Consider the following 27,383-nt stretch of genomic DNA (forward strand, 5'->3'; position numbering starts at 1 on the left):
ACCTTGTGAGGAAAAACTCTTTCATCTCCTTCCTTTTACGTACCATTTATAGCATTTATGAGGCAGAGGGTCAAATCTGCACAAACTTTTATGAATAAGAACATAGTGCTGAACTAGAAGCTTTTTTTTCTACTCCCATCACCAAACAAAAGAGTCCAAGAAAACTGTAAAACTTTTAATAGGACCCAGCTGGCCAATTTGGCCGTAAAGTAATCCAGGCCTTTATAAGTAGTCAGATGTAGATGACAGAAAGAAAATACTCTTGTGGGGAAATTGTGCTGTTAACTTGTGTAACATTTACCACAGACTCAGTTTTTCCTTTCTCTTTGTTTGATCTGATGCACTAGAAAGTTAATTGGCACTTACAGTTAAATGGCGCAGACAGTAGGAAGATAGCATGAAAACACAGACCACAAAATTCCTATACTCATGTGCCTCAGGGCTGCTTAGAGGCATACATAGGCACACAGAGTGAGACAATATGCCAGAAGAGCTCTTTATGGCAGATCTAGAACACAGTGTCCTGTGTCTTTCTAACCTTGAGGAACAGATTAAGAGTTGTAGATTGCAAGTGCATTCACTGAAAATCACAAGGGTTTGATGGTGAATCTGCCCATAAGTATGAAATACACAAAGGATTCAACAGTGCTTTCCCCCTAAAGAACATAAAATCTCCATTTTCAAATTGCAGGAGGAAGTTATTTCCTGACCAGCCACTCTAGAGGCTGCCCTGCCAACTTCTCTAATTTCCAAGCTCCCACAAGGTTTACAGGAACATGACAGCTTGACCCCTGGGGATAGGAATCCCTTTGCTGATGACAGCACACATTGCCAATAGTGTATGAAAGGTTTTATTACCTAAATAATTGAGGTATCTGAGGAAAGTAAGGCAGGCCTCTCCAGAGCTTTCAAGAAATGGCTTCACAAGCAAGGAAAGGTAATTGGACTTTTTAAAAACTGAAGTTAGGGGCTGGGTTAGGATGAGGGTTCACACACAAGAGCAGGATCTTAAGAGGATTGAATCTCTTGCCAGTGCCAATGGAAGAAGGACTAAGGCTTTCTGATCACTTTGTATAGATGTGGGTAAAAGGGTAAAGAGAATGAATGAGGTTTTAAAGCAGTCAGCAATCAATCATCAAAAATTGAAGACAGAGACTTACAGGTTCTAATCTGGCATTTAAGGAACTTAGAAGTCATCATTCCTGGCCTCAAAGAAAAAAAATGAAAAAAACTTGAACAAGTCTTCTTAGACCCATCAGAGCATTGAGGTCACAGGCAAAACACTCTCTCTAAAACTGGGAAAGAAGAAATAAAGATGGCATGTAAAAATAAGCACCAGGGGCTTCCCTGGTGGTCCAGTGGTTAAGACTTCGCCTTCCAATGCAGGGGGTGTGGGTTTGATCCCTGGTTGGGGAGCTAAGATCCCATATGCCTCGCAGCCAAAAAAATCAAAACATAAAAACAGAAATAATATCGTAACAAAATTTAATAAAGACTTTACAAAATGTCCACATCAAAAAAAGTAATAATAATAATAAAAAATACGAAATACTCTGTTCTTAACAAGGCCTGTACTGAAAACAATATATTTCACCAGAGGCTAACACAAAGCCAAAAAAATAAAAACAAAACAAACAAGACAGAACACAATATCCATGAACTGTAGAGCAATGACAGAAGGTTTAAAATACACAAAATGGGAATATCTAAAAAAACAAAAAAAGATACATAGAAAGGAACAGAAAAAATGAGTGAAGTAATAATCATTGAGATTTTCCTAAAATTAATCATAAATGGCATGCTGTAGATCCAAAAAGCTTAAAGAACACTACATGTCAAAAATGCATACCAAGTATATCATATTCTAACTAGAGAAAAATCAAAGAGAAAGAGAATATAGTGAAAAAAAGCCAGAGGGGAAACCCACCTTACTTATAGAGAAAAAAGATTAGAATTAAATCAGACTTCTTTTCAGAAACCATGCAAGCAGGAAGAGAGTAGAGTGAAATATTTAAATTTTTGAAAGAAAAAACCACTCTTCTACTTTTCAAAACCAAAAGCTGGTCTGTAGAAAATATTAATTATAATAAAATTGATTGACATCTAGTCAAGATAACGGAGAAGAGAAGGCAAAACAGAAATAATATCAGAAATGAAAGGAGGGGGGAAATGAACATAAAAAGATTTGATACAATTCAACATCCATTTATGGTTAACAAACTAATAATAGAAGGGAACTCTCTGTTCTTGAGAAAAACATCTACAGGACACCTGCAGCTAACATCATACTTAGATACAACACCAAAAACAAACAAACAAACAAACAAACCAAGAAGGGAAAAAATGATAAGTCTCACTTTATTAAAAGGAAAATTCCTGTGCTGGGAAAGTGTTAAGAGAATGAAAAGACAAGTCACAGACTAGGAGAATGTCTTTGTAACACACATATCTGATAAATGACTGGTATCCAGAATATACATAGAATTCTTGGGGACTTCCCTGGTGGCGCAGTGGATAAGACTCTGTGCTCCCAATGCAGAGGGCCCGAGTTCAATCCCTGGTCAGGGCACTAGATACCAAATGCATGCCACAACTAAGAGTTCGCATGCCACAACTAAGGAGCCCGTGTACCACAACTAAGGAGCTCTGGAGCCACAACTAAGGAGCCCTGGAGCCACAACTAAGAAGCCCATGTGCCACAACTAAGGAGCCCGTGAGCTGCAACTAAGACCCAGTGCAACCAAATAAATAATTCTTAAAAAACCCCAAAACAAAATATATATATAATTCTTAAAACTCAACAGTAAGAAGACAAACAACTCAATTAAAAATGGGAAAAAGAAAAAAAAAAATGGGAAAAAGATCTGAACAGACAACACACCAAACAAGATATACAGATGGGAAATAAGCAATATGAAAACATGCTCAACAAATGTCTTTGGGAAATTACAAAAAAACCAACAATGATATGTCACTACACACTTATTAAATGGCTAAATTCAAAACACTCAGAACACCAGCTATTAGTGAAGATGTGAAGCTGCTGGTAATCATTCCTTGGTGGTGGGAATGAAATTTGGTATGCCTACATTGGAAGATAAGAATTTTCCATGAATACTTAATATACTCTTATACATATAGTAAGATCCAGCAATCACATTCCTTGGTAGAGACCTAAATTAGTGGAAACCTTAAGTACACACAAAAGCCTAAACATGAATGTTTCTAGGTGTTTTATTCATAATGGGCAAGAGTTAGAGTTAAGCATGATGTCCTTCGAGAGTCGAATGGATAAACAATCAGTGTCATTCCCACTGTAATAAGATGAAATATTGTTCAGTGAAAAAATGAAATGAGGTATCAAGCCATGAAAACACATGAAGGAACCTTAAAAGTACATTGCTAAGTGAAAGAAGCCAATCTGACAAGGCAACACAAGATTCCAAGTATATGACATTCTGGAAAAGACATTATTATGAGCCAGAAAAAGATCTTTGGTTCTGAAGGATTTGGGGGTTGAAGGGAGAGATGAATGAATAGATGAAGCATAAGGGACTTTGAGGGAAGTGAAACTACTCTATAGGATATAGAAATGATGGATACGTGTCAATAAACATTTACCAAAACCCATAGATCCTATAACACAAAGAGTCATTGATAATAAAAACTGTGGACTTTAATGCATCACTATTGGTTCAGTAATTGTTATAAATGTACTGTGGTAATACAAGATGTATAAAACAGTGCAAACTGTGTGGATGCAGAGGGGTTATGTGGGAACTACTAAGGAAAAGAATTACAGGACCACAATATTCAAGAGATAAAGGAATCCAAAGGAAAGAAAAGCAAATATTTGAATCAGTTGAGATAAGCACACTGCTTCTCTACCGTTCAAAACGAAAATCCACATTCAGAAAGTTAAATACATTCTTAAAGTTGTGGTCCAGACACTCCCAACTGAGAGAGAACCCCTAGAAGTGAGTCAGTCCCTGGTGAAGAAGGGTAGGGACCCAAAATTAACTCGGGCAGCTGCACATACTCTTCTCTTGCCTGGCCACGTGCGAGCCCTTCCTCCCCCAGGCTTCCATTCTCACAAGTGAGGAATTTCTCAGCAGGTTCCGACCCAAATGAACTCCCAAATTCATAAACCCTTTGTCAAGGAGACAGAACACCAACCTCCATAGACTTTCCTGTGCGCAAATTACACTGAATGCGCCAACATTATGGATGCAACACTTAGCCATACATCTGCACCTGAAGAAACCACTATTACAACTGCAGAAAGAAATCACCGAATCTCCTCCACCTCCCCAGGAGCACCTGAACCCCCACCTTTCCAGGGCTCTGTACCTTCTCTCAGCATAAAGACTCTTTCTGTAGTGGGTGTGAGCAGGTGGGAAACCTACAAGGAGAGGTTCCCCAGGAAGAACCAACTGGCCTTCACTTCTACCTCTCTGCGCATGCTCAGAGAGGGCCTTGGTTTGGCTCACCCACCACAGGCCATACTCAACACTGGAGTTACTTGGCACCACTATTACATTTTAATGACACAAACACACTGACCAATCCAGCAAATTCACTCAGACTCAGTGTTTATGTGGAAAGGAGGAAAGAAAACTGGAACGCACTTTACTAGTTCAACCAGAAAATCCCAAATATATATTCCTTTCAGCCAAGATGTCAGTTAATTATTATTTCATGGCAAGACTTGTTTTGTAATTAATTAATCATACTTGAACACTTCTGGTCTGCAAGTCTAAACCCTGGAATTTCATTTGAAATCATCCAAAAGTAATGAACAGCCCTCTGAAACAACTACAGTCAGGGTAAGAGGGAGTGAAACCAGTATCTTAAGTGAAATGCAATACTGGAACCTTTCTTTTCACCCCTGAAATTCACCTCTTTTTTCGCCTCTTTGGAAATGTTTTATGCTATCTTTCAAGCCTATTGATTAAATTAAAATGTATTTACCCCTACTGAAAACGGACACTTAAATAAAGCAATAAATCTTTTCAGGTCAACAATAGCAGGGAGGCGCAAGGCTGACAGAACAGATCACCCAGGAAAGTTTCAAAACGGAACCTCCAACCAAAGGATTTTCCGTAGGATGTCTGGGCCCAGGAAAGATCCTGGGACGAGAGGCACAAGGATTTCATACAACATAGTACCAGGCGGTCATTCTCGGCTTTCCTCTCATGTAAAATACACACAAAAAAATAAAGCTTTCAAAAACAGCCCATCCGTGGCTCTACTTAAGAAGGATAAACAATTAAAATATTGAGGCTATTTGAAATGCACCACGGCGGACGAACAGTAGAATATGCTGTGAATCAGAGAGAGGAAGCTGGCGTTTGGGAATGCGAAAGGGATTTGGAAATTTAGGGATTTATCGCCAACCCTAGGAAGAGCTACGCTGGTAAAACGGTTGTGGATTTGAGACCCCGCTCCCCCCAAATATGAAAAACTCAAGAGAAAACATGTCGCGCTGGGGAGAAAGGAGGGAAGGGGGACCTCACACACCACAGCTCCTCCCATGCATAAAGCCCAGACCCCGAGTCTAACGACCCTCCCGCGGTCACCGCACAACCTGGGGGAGACGCGGGGCTGCGGGCGCAGAGCTGCGCAGAGAGGCTCCGGGGTCAGGGCCGACGTCGCCGCGCACCAAGGGACGGGACAGGACGGCCGGGGTCCCGGCTGCCGGCCCCGCCTCGACCCCACGCTGCGAGCCGGAGCGGACTGAGGTCCGAGCGGCGCCCCGGGTGGACTCGAGCCAGCGGACTCCGAAGTTGACCGCGGGGAGGCCCGGGTCCCGCCATGGCCGCTTCCGGCCGGTTCCCACCAGCCCCTCCTCACCGTCTCCACACCCAGGGAAGCACACTCACCATTTCTAGGTTTCCGGGGTCTCCCTGAATCCTTCCTACAACTCCCACGACCCGTGTAGATCACAGCACAACAGAGCCTGCGGCAGAGAAAAAAGACCACTACGGGATGATGAGCACCCACGAGCAAAGCCAGAGCGATTAGCTACGGCCCTTCCGTTGAGGGGCGTCACCCCACCCACCGGCCCCAGCGACCTCCGTGATTGGACAGTTCCCAAGGCCGCGCCCCCTCGTGGCTGAGTGACAGCGAGGCGGGAGGGCGCTTGGCTCAGGCGAAGCGGCTTCAGCCGTTGGTGGTAACCTGTCTCCGCGGGAATATTTGAATTTAAACAGAGCTTATTCCTGTCCTAAGGCTGACTCTGTAGTCTTCCCGCAGCTTGGTCGGAACACGAGGTCACAGGTGTGCACAGGGAATTCCTCATTCAGTTTGAAGATGAAGCAAGTATAGACAAGAGGGCGCCCAGACCAGGACAAACTGCAGCAAGAGGGCTTGGTGTAACTGGAGCTGTGACCCTTGTTTAGAAACGTAGCCACTTCAGTGTGACATCACTATCTGTAAGAAAGAGTCAGTCTCCATTTTAATCTTTGTAATTTGACAGCCTTAAGCCTTCTACCCATCTCTTCCCCACCCCCACTCATTTGAGAAGAATCCCAGAGCGCTTGGCTCTCTCTGGTGGGGAGTTTGAACCCCGCAGTCCTAGCTGGGGGAAGGGACTCTTCTCTAAGCAGAGGATGTGAGATGTGTCATTAAACTATCAGGTTTCATTAAATTCACATTTTACACTGGAAGGAAATTTATTTTAGATCAATGTTAGCTTGTGTCCCTAGAGAATTTTGAAATGTAAAAAGCCATAAGATCCTTAAGGCAACTGAATTCCTATTTTCACTAAAATAACAAAAACAACAATAACAAACCGTAATGTAAATGTGAGATGCACCTGGAAACTCTTTTACCCCTCCAAGCTCTACTTTGAGGTATAATTGACTAATACAGTGGTCTAATTTGAGGATGTCAATACGATGATTTGAGATACTTATACTGTATTGTATAAATGAAATTTGCTAAGAGAGTGGATCTTAAGAGTTCTCAACACACACACACACACACACACACACACACACACACACACACATACACGATAACAATTTGAGGTGATGGATGTGTTAAATAACCTGGAAACTCTTAGATGTCTAAGAGCCTGAATTGCTTGCATTGCAAAACTCTTAATGCATTTATCCACTTATTTGAACGCTTTATTGAGATACAACACACATACTATACAATGGACCCTTTAATGTCTATAACTCACTGGTTTTCAGTGAAACCAAATTCCCCTAAAACAAAGTTCCCTTACTGGGTTTATGATTAATCTCTTTATCCAAAACTTTATTCCCTTTCTCGTCCCCTCTGACCTAATCAACTAGAGTCAAATTGTTGTTGTAGATAACATCGTTAATGTACTAAAATTGCTATTACAGATAACATCATTAACGTACAAACAGAGGTTGTTTCTCCAGGGCAATATAAGCTAACAGACCTCCAAGCCATGGACCACCTGGGCTGGGAATCATAAACGAGAGACATCCTGACTCCTGAAACTATCATTAAGAAATGTCACAGAAGTGTCACAAGATGATGATTAATCCCAGCCTCTTTGTTCTTCCCCTTAAAAAAACCCTTAACTCAAAGACCAAGCTGGAGTGGATCTGAGACTTGTCTCCCACTCCCTTGCTTGGCACCCTGCAAATAAACCCTTACTTTGCTGCAAACACCCACTGTCAGAGCTTTCTGTGCTGCGGGCACATAAGCCCTTGTTCATAGCATCAGTATATTCACAGGTAGATGCAATAATCACCACTACAGCCAATTTCTGAACATTTTCCTCACCTTAAAAAGGAACTCCTCTGCTCTCTTCTATTCCCTAGTGGGAACAAATTAAGCAGCTATCTATCCAGTGATTTATATACAGGAAGGGTCTCTGGGGAAAAAAGAATGCAGGTGACCAAGTGTAATCTCCTTGTAAATATACTGAAAACTGAGCTCTTGGTAAATAGACTAATAAACTTTGATAGAGAAGAGTCCTCACCAAAAGAATACTTTTATTAGGACATTTCTGGTTTAGTATTTTTATGGTAAATAAATCATAATCACAGATTTATAGAAGAGCATGACTACTTAGAAAATGCCACATAAACTACTCAACTGAGTGTAAAATGGAAATTTATAGTAACCTGAGTTAAATCAATCACATTTTCACTCTGGAAACTGGGCTCAAGGAACACACAAAAAAAGTTGACAATGAGATATAATTTCCCTGATCACGTGACTTAAAATTGCAACTCACTGCCAAATCCATTTCTGATTCACCCTAGTCTTCTCTAGTATTTTTCATAATGCTCACGATTTCCTTATGTAGTATGTAATTTATTCTTCATTGTTTATTGTTTATTGCCTGTCTCTCTTCATTGGAATATAAGATGCATGAATAAAGGAATCTATTCTTGCTTCATTGATTTATACTAAACCCTTCAATAGTGACAAGTGTGCAAAAAAGTGTTAAATGAATGCAGACTGGCGCTACTATGGATCATGTGCAAAATGAAGCTATGGGAATTCAGATTGGGGTTAAGAGATTGCGTTTGTATGAATTATAGAAGTTAAGAAGGAGAGAGAGGGCTTCCCTGGTGGCGCAGTGGTTAAGAATCCATCTGCCGGGCTTCCCTGGTGGCGCAGTGGTTAAGAATCTGCCTGCCAATGCAGGGGACACGGGTTCGAGCCCCGGTCTGGGAAGATCCCACATGCCGCGGAGCAACTAAGCCCGTGAGCCACAACTACTGAGCCTGCGCGTCTGAAGCCTGTGCTCCGCAACGGGAAAGGCCGCGATAGTGAGAGGACCGCGCACCGCGATGAAGAGTGGCCCCCGCTTGCTGCAACTAGAGAAAGCCCTCACACAGAAACGAAGATCCAACACAGCCAAAAATAAATTAATTAATTAAAAAAAAATTAAAAAAAAAAAAAGAATCCATCTGCCAATGCAGGGGACACGGGTTCGAGCCCTGGTCCAGGAAGATCCCACATGCTGCGGAGCAACTAAGCCCGTGCGCCACAACTACTGAGCCTGTGCTCTAGAGCCCGCGAGTCACAACTACTGAAGCCCGCATGCCTACAGCCTGTGCTTCCCAACAAGAGAAGCCACCTCAATGAGAAGCCTGCGCACCGCAACGAAGAGTAGCCCCCACTCACCACAACTAGAGAAAGCCCGTGCACAGCAACGAAGACCCAACACAGCCAAAAATAAATAAATAAAATAAATAAATAAATAAAAAACCCCAAACCTCTATGAAGAAGGAGGCAGGAGGAAGACAAGAAAAGAGATAAGAGAATATGAAAGAAAAGGAAAAAGGAATTGATGGGAATGAGGAAAAGGAGAGGAAAGAGTAAAGAAGAGTATAGGATTAACTCATCTCTAGAGATCTTTTAGTTCTTGTCCTTATAATCATTGGTTGTTTATCTTCTTGGATCTCTAAGGAATTCTCTAAGAGACCCCTATACGTAACTACACTAAACCACATATTTCCCAAACATTTAAAAAGTGGATTTCCAGTTCCTGACACACAAAAAACTCTCATGAGAAAGAATGAGTTCCCTGAAACCTACTACAAAATATTTTAATCTAATTCAATAATAACATGAACAATAATCACAGTAAAATCATTTTGATGACAAACAAAAGTATTCTTATTTTTCTTTAAAATGAATGAAACCTTTTCTTTAAAATGAATGAATCTTTCTTTAAAGGTTGCATTCAAATTTTTATAAATCTGATACTTTTGGAGATATGTGTATTTTTAAAATTTCCAATAAAACTATGAAAATATAATTGAGAACACTAGTTCCTTGGTAACACATTACTTCTAGTCCACAATAGCTATAATTAGAGTTGACTGTTCTCCTTTTGACCTTGCAGAAACAATAAATGTTAATGAGGCACTCATTTTTTTTTTGTGGAGTTGTTCAGCAAACAAACAAACAAACAAAACAAAACAAAAAAACCATTAAAAATTCACCTGCTAACATCTGTGGTACCCACAGACTTTACACAGAGAGCTGAATGCTTTACTCTCAATGATGCACAAAATATTCCTATGTTGACAAAATATAATCTTGTAGCTCCAACACCTTGTTATTAAAAACAAGATAATAAAAAGATTAAAAAAAAAAACTCCTCTGCTCTTTAGCTATCACTCCCAATGTTGCCAATTTCTTCCTCCAGTTCCCATGCCTAGACAACCACTAATCTTTGTATCTATATAGATTTCCCTACTCAAGGCTTTCAAATGAATGGAATTATATAATATATGGTCTTTGCGATTGACTTCACTCACTTAGCATGATTTTTTCAAGGTACTCCCATGTCGTAGCATGTATCAACACTTCATTTGTGTTTACGGCCAAATAATATGCCACTGGATGAATAAAACCCCTTGCATTTATCTATTCATCCATTAATGTACATTTGGAATTTTTCTATCTTTGGCTACTATGAATAATGCTGCTATACAATTCATGTACAGGGACTTCCCTGGTGGTGCAGTGGTTAAGAATCCGTCTGCCAATGCAGGGGACATGGGTTCCAGCCCTGGTCCAGGAAGATCCCACATGCCACAGAGCAACTAAGCCTGTGCGCCACAACTACTGAGCCTGCACTCTAGAGCCCACGAGCCACAACTACTGAAGCCCGTGTGCCTACAGCCCATGCTATGCAACAAGAGAAGCCACTGCAATGAGAAGCCTGTGCACCGCAAAGAAGAGTAGCCTCCTGCTCGCCACAACTAGAGAAAGCCCGTGCACAACAATGAAGACCCAACACAGCCAAAAATAAATAAATAAATAAATTTATTAAAAAAATAAAAATAAATAAAATTCATGGGAGACGCAAGAGGGAGGGGATATGGGGATATATGTATACGTATAGCTGATTCACTTTGTTATACAGCAGAAAGTAACACAACATTGTAAAGCAATTATACTCCAATAAAGATGTTAAAAAAAATTTCATGTACAAGTTTTTGTTTGAACATGTGTTGTTATTTCACTTGGGCATATAGGTAGAGAGAAATTGATGGATTATATGGTAATTCTAGGTTTAATATTTGAGAAACTGCCAGACTGTTTTCCAAAGTGACTGCACCATTTTTTATTTGCACCACCCAGTTATGAGGGTTCCAGTTTCTCCATATATCCTCAACAACATTTGTTATGATTCCAGCTTTTTGATTCTAGCCATCCTAGTGGCTATGAAGTGATATTTCATTAGTGTCTTTTTTTTTTTTTACTTTTTTTTTTGGCCATACCACGCAGCATGCGGGATCTTAGTTCCCCATCCAGGGATTAAACATGCTCCCTATAGTGGAAGTGCAGAGTCTTAACTGCTGGACCGCCAGGGAAGTCCCTCATTAGTGTTTTGATTTGCAATTCCTTGATGGCTAATGATATGCAGCATTTTTTCACAGCTCCTGGTCATTTGTATATCTTTTTTGGACAAATATGTATGCAGATCCTTTGCCATTTTTAAACTGAGTTATTTGAATTTTATTATTAAGTAATAATAGTTCTTTATATTTTTCTATATAAGTCCCCTATCAGATATATGATATGCAAAGTTTTCTTCCATACTGTGGGTTGTGCTTTCACTCTCTTGCCTTAAAAACTTTACATTTAATTGTGGTAATATACACATATTATAAAATTCACTTTTTTTTTTTTTTTTTACCATTTTAAAGTGTACAGTTCAGTAGTGTGAAGTACATTGACATTGTGTAGCCAATTTCCAGAACTATTTTCATCTTGCAAAACTGAAACTCTAACCCATTAGACAAAAACCTCCTCTTTCTCCCACTACCCCAGTCCCTGGCCACAACCATTCCACTTTTCATCTTTATGCATTTGACTACTCTAGATACCTCACACAAGTGGAATCATACATTGTTTGACCTTTTTTGACAGGCTGATTTCACTTCAAATATGTCCTTAAGGTTCATTCATGTTGTAGCATGTGTCAAATTTGCTTTCTTCTATAGCTGAATAATACTCTGTTGTATGTACGTACCTACTTTTTTCATCCGTTCATCTATTGACGGACACTTGGGGTTACTTCCGCCTTCTGGCTATTGTGAATAATGCTAATAATGAACACAAGTGTACAGATACCTATTTGAGTCCCTGCTTTCAATTCTTTTAGGTATTTACCCAGAGATGGCAACTAAGTTTGTAATTTTTTGAGGAACTATCATATTGTTTTTCATTCCATCAGCACAATTTTATATTCCCAGCAATACTGTGCAAGGGTTCCAAAGGGTGTTTTCACTTCCTTGGTGGTACCCTTTGAAGCACGAAAGTAATTAATCTGTGGAAGTCCAAATTACCTTTTTCCCCTTTTTGTTCTTGGTGTCATATCTAACAATTTGTTGTCAAATCTAAGATCAAGAACTTTTTCCTATGTTTAACTAACTGTGATAGATTTACTCCTATGTTTAGGTCTTTATCTTTTTTGGTAAATTGTTGTATGTGGCGAGATAGAAGGATAAAGCCTCTTTCTTTTGCATAAGGCTATCCAGTTGGCTCAGCACCATTTTATGAAAAGATTATTCTATCCCTATTCTTGGATCCTTTTTCAAAAATCAGTTGACCACAGATGTAGGGGTCTGTGGTCAACAGACCACAGATGTAGGGGTTTATTTCTAAAATGTCATCTATTCCATAGATCTGTATGTTTATCCTGGTGTCAGTACCACAGTATCTTGATTACCATTGCATATTACAAAGTTTTGAAATTGAGAAATGTTTGTCCTACCACTTTGTTTTTCTTTTTCAAGATTGCATTGGCTATTCTGGCTTCCTTGCAATTCCATACAATTTTATGAAACAGCTTGCCAGTTTGTATAAAGGAATGAGCTGAGATAGTGATAGGTATTGTGCTGAGTCTTTGGATCATTTGGGGAATAGTGCCATTTTAACAATGTTAAGCCTTTTGATCCATGAATTGGGATGTTTTCCCATTTACTTGTACATTATTTTATTCCGACCATATTTTGTAGTTTTCTGAGTATTAATTTTGTAAATCTTTTACTAAATTCATTCTTAAGTATTATTTAAGTATTCATTCTAAAGTATTTTATTTTATTCCTTTGATTATTAATTTTTCTTCTTGCATTTCTTAATTTCCTTATCATATTGTTAATTGCAAGTATATAGAAATACAATTGATTTTTCTATTTTGATCTTCTATCTTACCACTTTGCTGAGCTCAACTGTAAATTTATACAGTTTTTTTTTAGTGGATTCCTTAGAGTTTTCTAAAAACAAGATACCTCATCTGAAAGTAGAGATAGTTTTACATTTTCCTAACCAGTCTTCAAGCATTTTATTTCCTTTTCTTGCATAATAGTTCTAGCTAAAATCTCCAGTACATTGTTGAATAGAAGGGGCAAGAGCAGACATCCTTGTCTTGTTCCTTATCTTCAGGGGAAAGCATCCAGTCTTTCATCATTAAAGATAATATTAGCTATGGGTTTCCATAGATGCTCATTATGAGGTTAGGAAGAGATTAGAAATTTCCTTCTAATCCTGGTAATCTGAGTGCTTTTATCATGAAAGCATATTGGATTTTGTTAGTTATTTCCCTGAGGCTATTGAGATGATCTTGCTACTGATACTTTTTACTCTATTGATATCCTTTATTACATTAATGGGTTTTGAGATTAACCCAACATTTCATCCCTGAGATAAATCTCACTGGTCATGGTATATAATTCTTTTATAAACTGCAGTATTTAAATACTAAAATAGAATAGTATTTGTTGTATGGGCCTCATAAAATGAGTGTGAAGTGCCCTATTTTAAGAAAAGTTTGTCAATAATTGATATTAAATTTTCTTTGAATGTTCTGGAGAATTCTGTGTTGAAGCCATCTGGGCTCAGGCTTTTTTTTTTTTTTGGCCGCACCACACGGTTTGCAGGATCTTACTTCTCCCACCAGGGATCGAACCCTGGTCCTGGCAGTGAAAGCGAGTCCTAACTGCTGGACCACAAGGGAATTACTCTGGGCTCAAGCTTACATTGTGGGTAGTTTTTTGTTTACTAATTCAACCCCTTCACTTGTTATAGTTCTTTAACATTTTCCACTTATTCTTGATTTAGTTTCAGTAGTTTGTGTCTTTTGAGGAATTTGTCCATTTCATCCGAGTTATCTACTTTGTTCAATTGAATTGAATTGTTCATTGAATGCTTTTATAATACTTTTTACTTCTGTAATGTCAGTAGTAATATCCCTCTTTCTTCCTGACTCTATGAATATGAATCTTCTTTTTCTCTAAATCAATCTATGTAAAGATTTGTCAATTTTGTTAATTTTTCCATAGAACCCACTTCTGGTTTCATTGATTTTCTTTATGGTTTTTCTATTCCTTGTTTCATTAATTTCTGCTCTAATTTTTATTATTTCGTTTTCTCCTTGCTTTGGGTTTGATACCTCATTTTTCAAGTGTGTTAACATGAAAGGTTAGGTTATTGATTTCTTTCTTCTTTGTTAGTATAGGCATTGATGGCTATAAATTTATTTCTTTGTATTGTTTTAGATTCAAGCCATAAGCTTTGACCCTTTTATCATGATATAATGTCCCCCAAGATTTATAGCAATATTTTTTTTTGTTTTAAAGTCTACTTGCCAGGGCCTTCCCTGGTGGTGCAGTGGTTAAGAATCTGCCTGCCAATGCAGGGGACATGGCTTCGAGCCCTGGTCTGGGAAGATTCCACATGCCGCAGAGCAACTAAGCCCGTGAGCCACAACTACTGAGCCTGTGCTCCCCAACGGGAGAGGCCGCGACAGTGAGAGGCCCGCACACCGCGATGAAGAGTGGCCCCCACTCGCCGCAACTGGAGAAAGCCCTCGCACAGAAACAAAGACCCAACACAGCCAAAATAAATAAATAAATTTATATTAAAAAAAAAAAGTCTACTTGCCAGATATTTATATAATCTCTCCAGCTTTTACACGTGTCCTATTTACAGATGCACCTGCTCTTCCTAAAACAAAGCCCTCAGACTAGACGGGGAGAGAGAACCTTGTATTCTGGGTCTGGGTGCCATACTATAAAATGGAGTAGTGTTCACTCACTGAGCTGAGATAGGGTAGCAAGGGAGGGGTCATGGTTCAAATATTCTCACAGAATTTCCAGTGATTTAATTGAATGGATGTCTTCCTTTGCTGTTTGCTTTTAGGACAATTTCCAGAGGCTTTAAATGATTGGTTTAAAAATAATTTTCACCAGTTTCACTGGGGTGTGGGTCAGTGGAGCTCCTCATATTATCATACCACCATATGCATTTAATATGCTGCCCATATTAGAAAATGATCTCCAGATTGATATACAATGGAACTACAGGCTGTGATGGCACTTGTCATTTTACAGAAAAACAAATTTGAGAACATTTTGTATGGTTTGTAAAATTGTATTGCACACTTGAAAATAATATTGTTTAGAGGATTAACACATAGAGATGCAGCTTCTCATTAAAAATAAATTAGTCAGGACTTCCCTGGTGGGCCAATGGGTAAGACTCCGCGCTCCCAGTGCAGGGGGCTGGGGTTTGATCCCTGGTCGGGGAACTATATCCTGCATGCATGCCGCAACTAAGTCCGCATGCCGCAACTAAGTCTGCATGCCGCAACTAAGTCTGCATGCTGCAACTAAGTCCACATGTCACAACTAAGTCCGCATGCTGCAACAGAGTCCTTGTGCTGCAACTAAGACCCCGCACAGACAAAATAAATAAATTAAAAATATACATATATATTTTAATCTGCAAAATAAATAAATAAAGTTAAAAAATTAAGAAAATAAATTAGTCATTTGTCATAGAAAACAAACCTATGGTTACCAAAGGGGAAGGGGGGAAGGGATAAATTAGGAGTTTGGGATTAGCAGATATAAACTACTATATGTAAAATTGATAAACAAGAAGGTCCCACTGTATAGCACAGGGAACTATGTTCAATATCTTGTAATAAGCCAGAATGGAAAAGAATCTGAAAAAGTAAAATAAAAGCATGGGGTAAATCTATAAGCACTGATCTATATGTGCTGCAGAATGATGTAGCTAAGTTAAAAATTTCCAATTTGCTGGGAATTCCTGGTGGTCCAGTGTTTAGGACTCCACGCTTTCACTGCCAAGGTCCTGCATTCCATCACTGGTCAGGGAAAAGAAAATTTCCAATTTGCAGTTATATATATATATATATATATATATATATATATATATATATATATATATATATGTTTCCATCATGGTTACCTCTACTGAGTAGGACTGAGCGTGCTAAAGAATGGTTAAATTTCTCCACACTTTGAAATGTTTATTATGTATGACTTTTTACACGTAATTTTTATTATTTTTTTAATTTTAAATTTTAAATTTATTTATCTTTTGGCTGCATTTGGTCTTCGTTGCTGCACACGGGCTTTCTCTCTAGTTGCGGCGAGCGGGGGCTACTCTTCATTGTGGTGCGTGGGTTTCTCATTGTGGTGGCTTCTCTTGTTGCGGAGCATGGGCTCTAGGTGCACGGGCTTCAGTAGTCATGGTGCGCGGGCTTCAGTAGTTGCGGCGCGTGGGCTTAGTTGCTCCGAGGCATGTGGGGTCTTCCCGGACCAGGGATCAAATCTGTGTCCCCTGCATTGGCAGGCGGATTCTTAACCACTGTGCCACCAGGGAAGTCCCTACACTTAGTTTTTAAATGTTTAATTAAGCAGGTAATTCATGACTACCAAAAATAAAAATAAAATAATAAATTAGTCATTTGATTATAAACTATCAAAAATAAAATATGGGTACTTTTTTTCGTTTAGCATCAGTTGTTTATTTTGTATATCAACTTTCAAAACCTCAGCCTGAGACATAGAGGTGTGCCTGAAGACTCACTCCTGGCATGTCTTCTACCATTGGCGACTAAATTCCCCATGCTCCTGTAGATAATGATGTGATTTGTTGCTTATAAGTCTTTTCAGCACTTATGTAAAAAGAAGCTTAAATTGCTTCTTTTAAATTATTTAAATTATATATATTTTTGTTTCTTCCTCTTGAAATGCAAAGGTAATGTGGTTTACATTTTGAAATATGCTTTGCTTTCTTGTTCATTTAAAATAAATCCTGGGAATTCCCTGGTGGTCCAGTGGTTAGGACTCTGTGCTTTCACTGTCAAGGGCCCGGGTTCAATCCCTGGTCAGGGAACTAAGATCCCTCAAGCCAAGCAGCTCGGCAAGCAAGCAAGCAAGAAATAAATAAATAAGTGGATAGATAGATAGATAAATAAAATCCTAAATAAATAGATAAATAAAATAAATCCTGTACCTGTTTTCCTATCAATGGTGGTGTGCTACCAGCACACGTGAGCAAGAACACTGGAGAGCTGCTGCTACTATCCCTAGCCAGGCCACTCCTAGTCTGCAACGGCACCCAATGGGCAGCAGGATTAGTTAATCTCCAGGCAATCATGCTAGAGGATGCCCTGGGCAACAGTTGACCTAATCTGCACATTTTTACAGACTTTTAGGCCATTATCACGGTGTAGGTACTTGGTACCAAGAACAATGTTAACCAAAATTTTGAAGTGGAGATCTGATTGAAATTAAAAACTGTTTTTTTGGGGTTTGTTAGGACTGCAGCCCGGGAGACACGGATTCAAGAAGTGCTTGAATTGTGTTCTGCTAGACTACAGAATAGGGGCGGTTTATAAAGGCAAAAAGCTGCAAGGCCACGGTCAGTTACATAAATTGTTTGTCAAGAATTATAATTGGAGCTGACAGAAAGTGAAGGTGCTTGTTATGCAAGGATTGGTTTGGGATGTGAAATGGTTGCACAGTTACCAGGGGAGACCTTGAGACAATAAGGTTGTAGCTGGCAGGTGTTGTTCTGAATATGGCTGGTGGTCCCTGGGTCTGGTTCAGTTCAAAGAAAGTTCAAGTTCTCAGTGGTAAAGAGACGTCTGAGATTAAATCCTCAATGGCCGTCTGACTCTGTTTTTGTATGCCTGAATTGTGATTACTCCATTATAATTTCAATTTGTCATCAACAACAACTCCTTATCCAAGGGCATCTCTTCGGGATAAAGCACTCTGGGATGATCTTGCCTCAGAATCACACAAACACAAAGGTCACGTATCTCTGCACTTACTAAAAATCAAACTTCAGTGCTTCATAGCAATCCTCAGGCTGGTAAATTAGTTCAAATTTCTGAAACACATACTGACACCTCAGTTGCACTCAGGAACCCAGAGAACAACCTGGGTGAGGGAGGCAGACTGCAGTGTCAAGAGGGTGAGGTGCCCTGTGTTCCCACGGGAGGATGTGAGTGACTTATTTGATTGATTTTGTGAACAGACATGGAAATTATACTATACTACAGACTGATAAGACTGTAATACAGTCATCCCTAGGTAACCAGGGGGGATTGGTTCCAGGAGACACTGACTATACCACAATCCACCGTTGCTCAAGTCCCATAGTAGGCCCTCTATATCCCTAGGTTCTGCATCCACAGATTCATGCAATGTCCAATGGAAATTTCAGTCTGAGTTTGGCTGAATGCTCCAATGCTAAACACGGGACTAGAGAGGACCGACTGTTTATATGTTGAAAAAATCCGCATGTAAGTGGACCCTCGCAGTTCAAACTCATGTTTTGTGAGGGTCAACTGTACTATTCTGTAAAAGTACAATACTATACACTATAAAGTAATTATATATATGCTAATTATATATAATATAATCTACTTACATATAGTATAAGCTAATTACATATAATGCTATACTACATACTACCTATGCTATGTACAGGTAATATACTACATACGCTTTACTTTTTTTAGCTTTTTAAAAAATTTTTTAATTTTTATTTATTTAATTTTGGCTGTGTTGGGTCTTCATTGCTGAGCGCGGGCTTTCTCTAGTTGCGGAGAGCAGGCGTTACTCTTTGTTGCGGTGCGTGGGCTTCTCATTGCAGTGGCTTCTCTTGCTGCAGAGCACGAGCTCTAGGCACGCGGGCTTCAGTAGTTGTGGCTCGCGGGCTCTAGAGCGCAGGCTCAGTAGTTGTGGTGCACAGGCTTAGTTGCTCTGCGGCATGTGGGATCTTCCCAGACCAGGGCTTGAACCCGTCTCCCCTGCATTGGCAGGTGGATTCTTAACCACTGCGCCACCAGGGAAGTTCCAACATACACTTTATATATATAGTATATTCTCTCTATATATATATGCAGACACACACTCTATGCAATATTAGTCAATTTGATACTATATACTATGTAATAGAGTACATGAAAACCTATTTTTATATACAAGCAAAAAAGCCTCAACAAAACACCAGCAAACTGAATTCAGCAATACACAAAATGACCTATATACACCATGACCAAGTGGGATTTAACTCAGGACAACATGTTGGTTTTACATCTGAAAATGATTCAGCATAATGAACCATTAGTAGAATAAACATCAAAGTCTAAAAGATCATCTCAATAGATACAAAAAAACTATTGACAAAGTGCAACACCCCTTGACAAGGAAAACTCTCAATAAACAGCAACTAGAAGGGAATTTCCTCAACCTGAAATAAGGCATCAGTAAAAAGCCAAGAGCTAACAATATACTTGATGGAGTCTGAAGGCTTTCTCTCTAAGATCAGAAACAAGACAAAGATATCTGCTCTAACCAGTTCTATTTAACATTGTAAAGGAGGTGCTACCAGGGAAATTAGGCAGACACGTGAAATAAAAGCATTCCAGGATATATACATGCAACTCCTCAGGCAGACACACAAAATCACACAGATGTTGTCATGGCACATATAGAAGGACACACGCAGATACAGACACATAAACCTCAGAGTTAATGGCTCAGACACACAGATGCTCCCATAGACACATGGATCCCAAGACCTCTGCACTCCTCCCCAGTTTTCTTTCTCTGTTTAGGACTAATCACAATCAGATATGTTATAATTTTACTTAGATATCTTCTTTCTTCTCTACTAGAATGTCAGCTTTTAAGCACACAGGGATATTTCTTTGGCTTTGTTCACCACAGCGCCTACTAGAAAGCCTGTCACACCAAAGGAGCTTGATACTAATTGAATATCAGGGCTCACAGAGAGACAAACAGACACACACACTCACACAGAGGTTTTACAGAAATTTCATCATAGGCCCAGATCTTCACAGAGTGAATTGTTCTTACTCCTATCCCATGTGGTAGAAGGGTGTCTCCTGGCTCCCAACCTAATCCCCGAAGAAGGTGTTAGAGCTCCTAATGGGGAAGGAATTTCACCCTTCCTGACACCTTATAGTACAAAAAGCACACCTCTACAAAAATAACACAAAATGGGAGACTATGGATGGCAGAGTCACTGCCAGAAATGACACACACACACATAAACACAAACACCACGGCTTTACACAAACCTCATCACAGGCCCACATCCACTTGATATTAACAGAGTGAACTGTTTTGAGTCCTACCCCGTGTGACAGATGAGAGTCACAAGGCCCCAAAACCAATTCTCCAAGGAGGGTCCATCTGGCCCTCCTAATGGCGAAGGGACATCACATGTCCTGGGCCGGACCAATATATTAAGCCATTTAAAAAAAAATTAATTAATTAGTTTTTGGCTGTGCTGGGTCTTTGCTGCTGCGCGCAGTCTTTCTCTAGTTGTGGCGAGCGGGGGCTACTCTTCGTTGTAGTGCGCGGGCTTCTCACTGCAGTGGCTTCTCTTGTTGCGGATCATGGGCTCTAGGCGCATGGGATCAGTAGTTGTGGCGCAGGGGCTTACTTGCTCTGTGGCATGTCCCAGACCAGGGCTTGAACCCGTGTCCCCTGCGTTGGCAGGTGGATTCTTAACCACTGCGCCACCAGGGAAGTCCTACGCCATTTTATATAAGAAGAACTTCTCAGGAGCCTGAAGAGGTGAGGGTCAGGGTCTGCAATGCCAGGAGTTACCCTGTTCCAACCACTCACGCTGCTATAATCACTTTCAGAAAAGCACCCCTCACGATGTGACCCTTCCTCACTTTGCTTTCCCATTGGAAGCTCAGTGAGGGCGACAAAGGTTTCTGTGTCCTCACTCGGCCTCCATGTCCTCTGGGAGGTCTCCTTCGTACGGTATCCATCACCCCCCAGGTCTCACCTGCGCACTGAGGTCGCTCCGGTCCGTCTCACAGGCCGTCCCCACCGAGCCCTTGATCGCTGTCCCCTACTTGAACTTCCACTGATGGGGAGAGAGGCGGCCTCCAGACCTCGGACCCCAGGTTTCCCAGCCACAGAGAGATCACTTTCTGGGACACTGGAAAGCACTGAAAGCTGTTGCAAGAGCAGGTGGGGACATGGCTCGGCCCATTTCTGCCTCTCGAGAAACCTGGAGCTTGTCCTCCGATTAAGGAGGAGGCACCACCTCCTGAGCCTGCGCACTTCAGGCATCCCGGGCGTTTCGCGCGTCTTATTTGGAGACGGTGTCGCGTTGCATTCTAGAGTTTTGGGAAGCAAAGGGGCCCCAGCGGCGGAGGGTCTGGCTGAGATCACCATTTCCCACAGGCCACAGGGCAGGAGATCTGCAGAGATTTTCCTGCACCAGGAAAGAGTTATCACCAGCCTCGGTAGGGGAGCCAAACTCTGGAAGCGGATGCCGAGGTGAGGGCCTCCCCCGGTAGTCGGCACATGTGCCACCGAAATCATAGCGTGCAGGGTTTTAGAACAAAGGGAGGATGATTTGGTAACAGTGGGGTCTGTCAGAGGGACTCTATAGCTAGGACAAGACAGGGTGTCTCTTTTCGACATTATTGGTGGTTTTGAAAGTATTGTGAAACTGTGCTTGTTGGTACACAGCTGATCTTTATGAGACAGTGGGTAATACTGTGTCTGAGGGGCCTGAGCCTCGCACTCATGACATGGGTTCTGGGTTCCATCACTGCTTCACCTCACAGTCACCTGAGGTCACAACAGAAAATTTCCAGAGTGGGATAGTGTTTGATTTAAACATGTTTCCTAACAAGCGGTCACAGAGTACACTAGAGATGGGAAATTTATAAGCTGGAAATGGTCTCAAGACCTTCTCTGGGAACACGTGATGTTGATGCACAAGGATTAGATTAGGACACACGCAGCTGTATCCCATTGGGGAGGTCTGTGACATGCACCTTTGTGTCAGATCACAGCATTGCCAAGATATGACCCAAAAAACTGTAGTCAACACAAAAGTGGACTCCAAGAGCCCTATCACTTTCTCACCAGTTATGTGAATGGCAACGAGAGCAGGTGTAGCCCTAGAAGGTGTTTCTTTCCTAAGTCAGACTTGGTACCAAGAAAGTCCTGTTGTGACCCATGACCTTCCTCCATTCTAGTCCTTCCATTTCTTCTTATGAAGGATCACAGAAGGTGGAAAGAAGTGTTACACGTGTAAAAATCAAGGTTTGGGAAAGTTTAACATTCTCCTAGCATGTGAAAGCATCTTTGTTGTTTTGTATTACTTTTTCGTATATACACATACTATTTGGAGTGTAGTTGTGAAATATTACAAATGTATAGTTATACTACCATTAAGATAGAGGACACTTCATCACCTCAAAGGAACACTGTAGTGGTGCCTGGTTGTAGTGAACCCTCCCTACCCTTAATCACTGATCTGTTTTAGTTTCTTATACCTTTGCCTCTTCCACAATGTCATATACATGGAACACCATGTTGTCTTATGATCCCTGCTGGAAACTCTGATTCTGCATTTGTAAAAGTGTGTAATTATACAAACCTTATAGTGTCCTTCTGAGTTTGCAATTTTTGACATTGCCCAGAAGAGTGGCACACATTATGCCTTCAAAACTGAGAGATTCCACTGTTATCAGCTGTGGGAATTGAGGTAAGACCCAATGCTTAACTTTCTTCATTTGTATGTGGGAGGAATGATGGGGACAGGAGATCAAATGAGACACTAACAATTGTAAAGTCACATGTCAACACTGCTAAGAAAGCATAAATTAGTACTGAAAAAAAAGGGGGGAGCAAGTTTGGACTTATTTTGCTGTTTAATGAAACCAAAACTGTCACCTTTTACCTCATCTTCCCTAACGTCTGCTGAAAGTGTAAACGTGGAAATGATCCCTGAAAACAGAAAAAATGAGCTTTGAGGGCTTTGTGCATAAACCTCCCAGCTGCTCCTCTTGTAAGAAGGCATAGGGACTTCCCTGATGGCGCAGTGGTTAAGAATCCGCCTGCCAATGCAGGGGACATGGGTTCAAGCTCTGGTCCAGAAAGATCCTACATGCCGCGGAGCAACTAAGCTCGTGTGCCACAACTACCGAGCCTGCGCTCTAGAGCCCACGAGCCACAGCTACTGAAGCCCTCGTGCCTAGAGCCTGTGCTCCGCAACAAGAGACGCCACTGCACTGAGAAGCCCGCGCACCACAACAAAGAGTAGCTCCCGCTCGCCACAACTAGAGAAAGCCTGCGCACAGCAACGAAGACCCAACACAGCCATAAATAAATAAATAAATAAATAAATAAATAAATAAATGTATAGAATAAAGTTTAAAAAAAAAAAAGAAGGCATAGAATATTTCCTGCTCTGAGGAAATATACCTCCTTTGCCACCACATTCAGATATTACTCAAAATGATACCCTCTGTCTGCAGCTCACCTCAATTATTCCTTGGATAATTGCCCTCTAAACATCCATAGTTATTTTTGGTGTTTCAACCAGGAAATCATATTGGACTTGCACAGATATCACTCTACTCATAGGAAAATGCATGATGAGCTACAGTTGTGCAGATGACCTTTACTCAAATCCAAAGGAATACCTTTAAAAGATTTATTCATTTGATGTTAGTCTGTGTTCAATTAATACATTTTGTTTAATCAATAAAACTTCAAACACAGTATGAAATTATATCTAAGAGACAATAAAGAGATAAATATCAGAAAGAAATAAAAATATTCCAATATAATACAGCATGTATTAAAAATTGTTTCCCTTTTTTCATTTCCAGATCGTGTGCAGTAATAGTCATGAGGTGTGTTCTTTTACTTTAGGTGAGTTCAAATCGATTTCCAGAGCTTAGACTTGCACTCCTGAAGTGTTCAAGTATGATTATCTTCAAAACAATTCTTTTGCCATGGAAATAATAATTAACAACTTTTTTGTTTTTATGGAATGTAATATTCAACAGATACTTGTGGGTTTTCTTGTTGAGCCAACAAAATTCCTATAATTTTCTTTTCTCTTTTACACATAAACACTGGGTTTGAGTGAATTTGCTGGATTGTTCACTTGGTTTGTGTATTTAAAATATCAGTGGTGGTCCTAGCAACTCCAGTGGGAGTAGAGGGCCTGAGGCCAGTGACTCTAAGCTAAGGCCCCCTTGAGCCTGCGAAGGGAACTGCTTGAAGGCCTAGTTGGTTCTTCCCAGGGAGCCTCTCCCTGCAGGTGTCCTACCTGCTCACACCCACCCTGGAAGGAGCCTTTAGGCTGAGAGAAACTACAGAGCCCTGGAAACTGGGGATGCACATGCACTTGTGGGGATGGGGGTTAGGGGGTGAGAGAGGAGTGGATAGGGAGGTGATGCCCTTTCTGAGGTTTTAGCTGTAGTTCCCTTGGGCCTTCTTGTAGAAAAAGGATGGAATTTTGCATCCAGTGTAGCTGCACTCAGAGTGTAACTTGTATACGTTAAAAAAGTCACGGGGGCTTCCCTGATGGCGCAATGGTTAAGAGTCCACCTGCCAATGCAGGGGACACGGGTTCCAGCCCTGGTCCGGGAAGATCCCACATGCCACGGAGCAACTAAGCCCGTGCACCACAACTACTGAGCCTGTGCTCTAGAGCCCACGAGCCACAACTACTGAGCCCACGTGCCACAACTACTGAAGCCCATGCACCTAGAGCCCATGCTCCGCAACAAGAAAAGCCGCCGCAATGAGAAGCCTGCACAACACAACGAAGAGTAGCCCCCGCTCGCTGCAACTAGAGAAAGCCTGTGCGCAGCAACGAAGACTCAACGCAGCCAAATTAAAAAAAAAAAAAACCTTAAAAAAAAGATTAGTAAATAGTAAAATATAGTCTACATAAATTTCTCTGTTTTACACAGAGAGTTTAAATAAATCTGTAAGATAGGAAAGTCTAACTTAAGAAGACTCACTACCCATATATCCTGGTCCCCTCCAATGCTGTTCCTCCTGCCACCCCCAAATACAGTTTTGAAAATTTCTTGAGCATTCTGTGTTTCTTTTAAACCAAGCAATTGCGAATGCATATTTATCTTACCCAGGTTTGTCCTTGCAGTGAGCAGTCAGGACTCCACATTTTTAAATATTTAACTGCTCACCCCTTAAGCCTCACCCCACCCTCTTCCCCTTGTGCCCCTACTTGGACAAGCTGAAGAGGAAGCCTGGGTGGCTCTCCTCTAGAGCAGGCAAGAGATTCCAACCATAAGCCCTGCCAGTGCGCAGGGACTCTTGCCCGGGCCCCATGCCCAACCACAATGAACACCCAGGCCAGGCTCCTTGCCTTGCTTTCTGAAGCCATTTCAGAGCTGCTTGAGAGGCCAGCCCTCCCTCCTCCCCCAAGACCTGAGTCATAAGCTTTTTCCTACCTTCTTGGTGTGTGTGTTGGGGGGGGGGCACTTTGGCATCAGCCTCAACAAGGAAACCACACCTCTGCAGGTGACAATAATAACTGTCGCCATGAGCAGCATATCCACACATGACCTCCACCTGTGGGTCTGTCTTCTCTTGCTCACCTGCTCTGCTACCTGATGGTTGCCAGCACTGTGGGCTGCTGGGCGCTGGGGAGCTTGTGCCGTGAGCTGTGCTGCCCTTGTACTGTTGACCCCACCAGGCCTCAGTTCTATAGTTGGCTGACCAGAATTGAAAGTTTCAAGAATTTCTAAGCCTTTCAGAGCAGGGGTGTGGGATTGGGGCTCTGCTTAAAGTAGTCCTGGGTTGATGTCTGTGCCAGGAATTATCAGTGTGTTACAGAGAAACTGTGACAGAGGCTGGGTTGACCCCAAAATGCCATGGGGATGGGGTTGGGAGAAAGGGACTACACCCTGTGAAAGAGGTAGCCTCATTGAGTGAGGGGGTAGTCCTGAAAAAGCAGTCATTTAAGAAGAAAAGGAGGGGGCTTCCCTGGTGGCGCAGTGGTTGAGAATCTGCCTGCCAGTGCAGAGGACACGGGTTCGAGCCCCGGTCCGGGAAGATCCCACATGCCGCGGAGCAACTGGGCCCGTGAGCCACAACTACTGAGCCTGCGCGTCTGGAGCCTGTGCTCCGCAACAAGAGAGGCCGCGATAGTGAGAGGCCCGCGCACCGCAATGAAGAGTGGCCCCCACTTAACGCAACTAGAGAAAGCCCTCACGCAGAAGCGAAAACCCAACGCAGCCAAAAATAAATAAATAAATAAAATTTAAAAAAAAAAAAAAAAAAAAAAAAAAAAAAAAAAGAAGAAAAGGAGGGCTTCCCTGGTGGTGCAGTGGTTAAGAATCCGCCTGACAACGCAGGGGACATGGGTTCGAGCCTTGGTCCGGGAAGATCCCACGTGCGATGGAGCAACTAAGCCCGTGTGACAGAACTATTGAGCCTGCTTCCTAGAGCCTGCGAGCCACAACTGCTGAGCCTGTGTGCCACAAGTACTGAAGCCCACGCACCTAGAGCCCGTGCTCTGCAACAAGAGAAGCCACTGCAATGAGAAGCCCGTGCACTGCAAGGAAGAGTAGCCCCCCCTCTCACCACAACTGGAGAAAGCCCACGCACAGCAACGAAGACCCAATGCAGCCACAAAAAAAAAAAAAAAAAAAAAAAGAAGAAAAGAAAAGAGGAGAGGGGGAATGGCAGCCACTAGGTTGCAGGCTGAGCCCACATTCCTAATACCAGAAGGCTCACTGGACCCTTAAAGACTTCTGCTGCTGCACACCCATGGCATCCTTGTGGCACAGCCAAGGGATTGGTTCAAACCTGACTTAAGCCTGGGTTCCTTAAACCCTATAATGCAACCAATTTTCATGGGGAAGACTCCTAACCTTGATGGCACTGTTTTGAGGCTCTCGAGAGGAAAAAAAATTATAAATACCAGGGTAGAGAGACACCCCTTCCCCGAAGTATATCCAGTGAAGAAGAAAACAAAACAGAGTAGATCAGGAGGAAGGAAATAATAGATACAATGCTAAAACAAAGGTCCACAATTTGACCCAACTGGAAATCCAAAATATACTAAAATAATTTACATAACAAAACAGATGAAAGTACACTGCTTGGCTTTTGGGCCTCTACAACATAGGTTCAGAATTAATTTTGCTATCTGATATAAAGTACTAATTCAGATACCTTCAAGCAGTTAATAAATACTAGGTCTCAAAGTACAGATCTACCTGAGATCCCACTAAATTTAAGCAAGATACCTCTGATACTCTTAGGAGC

At 41.4% G+C, this 27,383-nt stretch overlaps 2 protein-coding genes across 2 annotated transcripts in view; both read right to left on the bottom strand.

Annotated features, from left to right (window-relative positions):
- The window catches only part of LOC309658660 (uncharacterized protein), a 32,395-nt gene extending 6,312 nt beyond the window's left edge, over positions 1–26,083 (bottom strand). Inside the window, exon 1 of the mRNA XM_082457490.1 lies at positions 5,883–26,083. Coding sequence (XP_082313616.1) covers positions 5,883–5,885 — 3 coding nt within the window. The 5' untranslated portion in view covers positions 5,886–26,083. The remainder of the gene's footprint in view (positions 1–5,882) is intronic.
- LOC309658667 (uncharacterized protein) overlaps positions 1–27,383 on the bottom strand; it is a 167,611-nt gene that overhangs the window by 74,958 nt on the left and 65,270 nt on the right. The window lies entirely within an intron of this gene.

Source organism: Balaenoptera physalus (assembly GCF_965194825.1).
Source record: "Balaenoptera physalus genome assembly, chromosome: 3".
Classification (NCBI taxonomy): Eukaryota; Metazoa; Chordata; class Mammalia; order Artiodactyla; family Balaenopteridae; genus Balaenoptera; species Balaenoptera physalus.